The sequence below is a fragment of the Eufriesea mexicana genome, unplaced genomic scaffold (genome assembly GCF_001483705.2).
Source record: "Eufriesea mexicana isolate 0111107269 unplaced genomic scaffold, ASM148370v2 scaffold4744748132, whole genome shotgun sequence".
Taxonomy (NCBI): Eukaryota; Metazoa; Arthropoda; class Insecta; order Hymenoptera; family Apidae; genus Eufriesea; species Eufriesea mexicana.
In genome coordinates this window covers 222742-229524 of record NW_016907911.1, presented here as the reverse complement: position 1 = coordinate 229524, position 6783 = coordinate 222742, and the positions used below count along the sequence as shown (strand labels likewise).

The window sequence follows — 6783 nt, the reverse complement described above, 5'->3', positions numbered from 1 at the left end:
TCTTTCCCTGAAAGATGGCTGAAAGCAAAAGTACCAGCGAATTAAGCCCTGTGGTTAGTCCTGTAAGCCATGCTGCAGCCAGCATATCACTCTTTCTCTCTCGCCATCTCATCGTCAGTTACTTCACACGGGCAGACACGTTTCTGGCTGAAAATCACTCGACATGAAACACCTGAAAGGTGGCCAACACGGTCTCGAGTCGACGCGAGTACGCGACGTCGGTGTTGCTCGTGGGTGAAGTCGAATCTCCCTAACTCCTGCCAATCAGCGGTGACCAAAGCTAACAGTTTTTAGCACGTTCTAGCGGAAAGCCAATCAGTGATGTGTGAAAAGCGCATCGAAATCGTTCATTCGTTCGTCACGCGTGCTTTCGAGCCTCGTCGCGAGGGCTGCGTGTACCTGCACACCTATCTTCCCGTTTCAATCTTCCGCCAATAGCGCGACTGGGCCTTGATCTCAGCGACCTACAGCCGAAACCAGTCCTCCGCTTCTGATCAGCCTCGAATCGAGATTTCAAGGATTCTAGTGTAAAAGTGAAGGAACAGAAAGCAGGTTTCCAGCCGCGGACAAGCCCAAGAGGCTTACTTTCCTCTTTCGACTGTTCTTTGACAGCCGTGTTTCTTGTTTTGGGAAAGTAGACTCGAAAAACGCGCGAACCCGCCTACTTTCTCGGCAGCGTTAATCATCGTACGGATCGTGCTCGAAGAATCCTTCAACGTCACACCCTGGGACGATTCCAAACGCTACGAGTCGCTAAAAGACTCTAGGAGTGGAATAGGAGACACGATAGGACGTAATGACAGGTATCTGCGATCAAGACCCAGTTTAGCTAGCTCGAAGCGCGAGTCGCATGAACAAAGCAATCGAGATCGGTCCGCGGACAGTCAACAAGGTCCATAGCAACAACAAAACCATCCGCAGCCTGCGAAACCCGCGGATCCCGCTGGTGCGAGGTTACGAAAGCGTGACACGAACACGTTCCGTGGACTCACCGTTGAAGAAGGTTCTAGCTTTTCTACCGGGTATTAAGTCCTGGCTCAGACGTATCTTTACCACGTGTTCTCTGGCGTACCGGCGAACTTTATCGAGTAGGCTTGAGTCCGGCCGGTCGTTACCTTTTTCGTCTTTCCTAGCGACGACGTCCCGATTTCTTATGATCTGCACCGAGTCGGTCACGTTGTACGTGTCGATCCTGGACAACCTGTCGAGCAGGTCGGTCAGATCCTTACTGACGCAGGGCGTCGTCGTCGTGGTGGTCTCGTCCTCCGGGCAACCGGTCGACCCCAACGGAGACACGGTTGCGTTCTCCATTCGCGTCGCCTCGATCTGATACTGCGACTTGTCGTCCGTCTGTATAATCTGATTAATGTTCGCGTCGAATTTCGTCGGCTTGCCCGGCATCCCGTGCGGGTGCAGCGATTCGTCGCTGGTGAACGACACCTCGTTCTCGATCGCGTTCACCTGTGCCGGGTGACCGGTCTCGTTGAAGGCCGCCACGTGGTCCTTGACCCCGACCGCCAGCCGCAGCCACGCGACCGCCAGGATCAGCAAGATCGCGCCGCCTCTCGATCCACCCATCTTCCCCGACCCACTGCTTCCAACGCACTCTCGAACGACTCTCTCTCACTCGGCTAGCTACTTTTATTGCCGAAAGATAACTGCATCTCGGTTCGCTCGCTGTCACCTGGAACAATAAGAGCAGCGCGGAACTCGTACAACGGATCTCGAGCCAGGCCTCCTCGGTCAGAGGTAGACAGAGGTATCTGACAGACGGTATCAGGATTTACGATCGAGTGAAGGATAGTTACCGAGAACGAGTTGGCCTTGAAAGTCGTGGAACTCGATCGATGGTCGTGTTAAGATCGTCTGGCTCGTTGGAAAGTCCCAATGAGAGTCTTTGGCAGGGGAGACACCAGATGCACGAGACTGTCCGTTCTCACTGTCACGGCACGGGAATGACATCAACGAACGCAGGCTTTCGAATGGTTTTTGCGAGATACGGAGAAGTTTTGCGATTTTTCTTGCGACTCCTCGGATCCGGATCAATCGGATGGGGAATGATTATCGAGCACTGCTAGAACCGACGGAAGGAACGATGGAGACGTCGGAATCGTGCGCGTCGGTCGACTCGATACGACTGGCGAGACACCGTAGGATCGGCTGGGCTGATCCGATCTGGGTTACCCGGCCATCCGTCTGTCGGTCCCTCTGTCCGTTCCATTCCACCTTCCTCTCTTCCACGTTCGTTCATTCGTCGGTTCCGCTCCCGCCGACCAACGCCGCCGTCTTTCTCTCTACCTGGCGCGTGAACGGCCGCTTCCTCGTCCGATTCAAATCCGATCGAATTCGACGCGGGTCTAACGACCGACGGACCGATTTCACCGGCCGGAATTTCGGCTGATGACACTCCATCTCCAACTTTTCTCTCCTCTCTTCCCATCTTTTTACTCTTCCGCCGCGTTTTAATTCTGGCCTCAACTTCCATCTTTCCATTTAATCGCTGATAATTACGCTTTGCGTTTTAAGCGTCGTAACCGCATCGGTTTAATAGCCTCTTAATTAGTAACTAGCAGAAAATTCATCATCCATTATTGACTAAGCTGATTTCACGCCCTATGATTATTTACGGATTGGAAATATCTTTTATCAGCAAATAAATTATATATTTTAATGTTGGTACTTTAGAGTGTAATTTTGGTCGTGTTTTAGGACCCGATTTCACGTCTCGTTACCGATCCAGAGTTGACTCTTCACCGCCCGAGGTCGTGCTAAACTTGGCAGTCTATTTTGATACAATATATGGACTCTTGTGAGGTAATTTAATTGGAAGAAAGTATGTCAGCGTTAAAATTCGATGTGTCTTGCTTACTGTGAATTAATCGGGATAGAAGAAAGGGTAAAAATGATCCAGCTCCACCTATTTTACTCGAATCAACGATGGCGCTGATATTCCAGTTTGTTGCATCGAACGATCATCTAGGCGAGGCAGAAATTCGCGAGTGAACGATTATGGCGATCATAAGCGAGGAGAAATCTAATCAGGATCGATGGACACGTGACACCTAACCGCGTGGAACTCGTGGAAAATCACTGGTATTCCACGCGTGTATCCCTACAGTGTCGTTGCACCATCGACATAAATATCGGCAGGTATTTTCAGTGGACACCCAAGTAGGCCGCTAATCCGGTTTTGGCTTTATTTTTTTTTTTTCTCCTTTTCGTGAAGATCGCGACGATAAACCGGCACCGATACTCGCGCATCCTCCTCGTCGGATAAGTCTCGACCTGTGCTCGATAGCTCGTTGTTCGATATGAAAGTGGAAAAACGTCGGCGCTAACGACGTTAATCAGGAGAAAAGGGTGTCTCGTGGATGTCAAACAAGACCGGTCACGAATACAGTCCGAGCACCGCACACTTTTACGAGCGATTTCACTGGGGGCCGCGTCCCGAATTCCCTGACGGGGACCGGTGATTCCTCGAAATCCTCGATCGTGCTCACGTGCTTCGCTGGGAGCCATGGAAAATTCGATCGGACACGCGACGGGAATTTTAAGTCCGTGAAATCGTTCCGATAGAAGCGGGTTCGTGGGAGTAAAAGTAATCGACGAACATCTCGCCGATCGGTAGCGGAAGTATCAGTGAAACGAGTGGAAAATCGCAGACTTATCGACGCCTACGTTGATTTATCGACGATTTAACATCGTTAGGCTTCGATGACGTGACCACAACTAGGCAATAAAGACGTCTCTCTTTCGGAATCAGGGTCGTCGTGAAACCACTCGTTTCTCTTCCTTTTTGGAGGATTTCGGGCAGACGAATGTCATTTCAGAAATGGCCGATGGTGGTCCAAAAAGTTGGTCGTTCGGATCCACGAAACTATGAAAAGTATATCAATGTACCATCGCTAGTTAAAATATTCCATCCTGTATCTCTTATTTTTCGTAATACTTTGAAATCTTCCACGTCACGCGTGTTTCCTTATCTCTTATGCATAGTTAGAAATCTCCAAGTGCTTTTTAAAGACCTAGAAACAGCCTAATTTATTTATCTTAACTGCATCTCAAGTGATATCACCAGTTCAGCGTGTCTAAAATGACCAGTATTCCCATATAAAATTCTACATAAAGAAATTTCATCGGCTGTCAATTTAATTATTAATTAAATTTTTTAATTGATTGGAATCGGAAAACTAAATATACGATAACTTAAAAATTTTACAGGTACACAGGCTTTCCAAAAATGATAAAACCTTTGTTCTCCCGTTCCTTTTTATGTTTACACGGTTACGTGCATAAAGGCCTACCAATCCGTTTACGAATAAATAAATTCGAAATTTAAATACAGTGAGATGAAAAGGTTTAAATTTCAATCTGTAAACGAGATGATTTGCAACTAGATTACCGTCGTGAATAATATCTGTGCATTTAAAAAAGAAATTTAAAATTGTTTGTTGTTCTCAATGGACTATTACATTATGCATAATGGCCTGTGGTGCCCGTTAAAGAATAAAATTGCAATTCACGATTGTGCGAATACATATTCTCTCCATTTGCTCGAAATTGGGAATTCAATCGGGTAAGTAACCTTCTAGAATTCACGGTGAATCGCTAATTAATGGGCTGCTTTGTACCACTGGCAAGTCGCTGATAGCGCCACTGCGATGAATAATTCAGCAATTTCTAAAAGTGATCGAGGAGATAATACACGCGTGCGGATTTCAATTCGAATAGCTCGAGAGAGAATGATTTACCATATTATCAACTTCGTATTTCATTCTACGTTGCAGAAAACGACCGTCTCTCGTCGCGCACGGGGGCAAAGTCCGAGTACCCAATTTAAAAAGAAGAAGCTCAAAAAATACGAGCAAAACGTAAAAAAGTCAACCGGTTTTAGAAAGTGCTCCGCCACTCCCACTTCGAGTACCGGGTCCCCCGTGCAGCTTTGCATATGCTCATCAATCTTTCGCGAACGTTTACTCAAAACGAGGTGGAAGACCTCGTGATCCATTACGATGTCACGGCCTCTGGCAAGTACTTGACAATTGACATATAAAGAATCAGCCGTGACATGCGCGATTCCATAAATCTAGCCAAACGCTTAACTATCATATTATAAATAGAATTTTCCAGTGTTGCTACCTTATACCTGTGTTACCCCACTTCCGAGGTAGATGATCATATTGGATGACTTACAAAGCAATTTTCTATAAATCGAGAATGTGAACCGTGTGAAAGAAATCCAAAAGCCATATTTTGACAGGTAATAGCAGCTAGGAATTTTCTTGAAGGAAGATTAAAAGATGTACACTATAATAAAGTGATGGTTCGTATAATTGAATAATTAGGAGAGGTGCGAATATTTATACAAGAAATAAATTACAATATTATACTATACGAGAATTAAATTAAATTTCGCAATCGTTCATAGTTAACACGTTCACTGCCAACTACGAGATATCTCGTTCCTTCGTTATCTGCCATATTTGTACAGCTACGAAGAAATCCCTAGTATAACTGTAGTATAATTCAAAAAGAAAAAGTTTATACAAGTTTATTCATTCAGAATAACATTTTTATAGATTGCGATCATTTTTAAAACAATCTTGCACGTTAACCACGAGATAATTCGTAACATGTTTCTTTAAAAAAGAAAAAAAATTTTTAAGCTCTTTTATTATTACTATGTACCATAAATAAAGTTTCTAACCCTTTGCACTCGAGAAGTAACCCTCAGTCACCATTTCATAAAATTTGAAAGATCGATATTAATTAATATATCAAATTTAATGCAATGTAACAGTGTGCGAGGTATCGAAATCAAATAATTCTACAATTTTATTATTATATTATTCTTCATTTACTATTCAAAAAAGTATCGTCAGTTTTTTACTAGAGAATCCTTGAATTTCTACTTTTCTTTAGCCAAAAAGTCGTCGAGTGCAAAGGGTTAATAATATAACATGATTAAATCGAATTGTCTTCTTAGCCCGGAATTGCGTGGCAGTCAACGCGTTAAGTACACCTGTCACTCACTGTATCCAAAATCGGTTCGCAATTCACCCCATACGCTGTCAAAAATTGCGAAATTTTAATTATAAGAAATAACGAAATAATATACTAATCTCGGTTCACCCAAGCACGTCACTCTCTCATCCATCCGACTCGTGACGAACTGTCAAAGAGCAACCCCCTGGATCACCTAGTTCCCTCATCTACCTTCGCCTTATCTTACCAATTCCGTCCATGATACATCGAGCATCGGGAGTACGCAACGCGACGTGCCGTTAGGTTAATACTCCGTTCCCTACCGCTTCTAACGAACGAACGTAACGGTCGAGTTATGGCGAGTGCAGGCTGCGTGTCCGCTGCGTCTCGCGCCGATCGCCGACCCGACCGCTTCGGCCGATCGCATGGATCATTGTTATTAGCGAGGCGGATGATTAACTGGTATCGCGTGGAACGGTCGGGGCGCGATACTCGCCCGCGGAAACGGCGAGCGCGAGGACGACCGCGCCGCACATCCGCCTCGAACGCGGGGCCCTATAACGGTCCCCGATCGTGCATGCGTGCATGGGTCAGCACGCGCGTGCGGAAGCGCGCGTCACACGCCGGGGCGACCGTCCAAATCTGTCAGTAGGTCAGCCGCCTCCGAGTTTCCAATGAATCGACCTTGACCACCGCCGCGCTCACCTGTATCTCGACGCCTCGACGAGTCGATGCACGATGAGTCGACTCGGTTTCGCGGTGGGGAGCCAGGTATAGAGGGATATTCGTAAACTCGTG

At 46.3% G+C, this 6783-nt stretch overlaps 1 protein-coding gene across 1 annotated transcript in view; it reads right to left on the bottom strand.

Annotated features, from left to right (window-relative positions):
* Positions 1 to 1578, bottom strand: part of Osi24 (Protein) — a 3387-nt gene extending 1809 nt beyond the window's left edge. The window contains exon 1 of the mRNA XM_017912267.1: positions 993 to 1578. Coding sequence (XP_017767756.1) covers positions 993 to 1578 — 586 coding nt within the window. The remainder of the gene's footprint in view (positions 1 to 992) is intronic.
* Positions 1579 to 6783: the final 5205 nt, after the last annotated feature.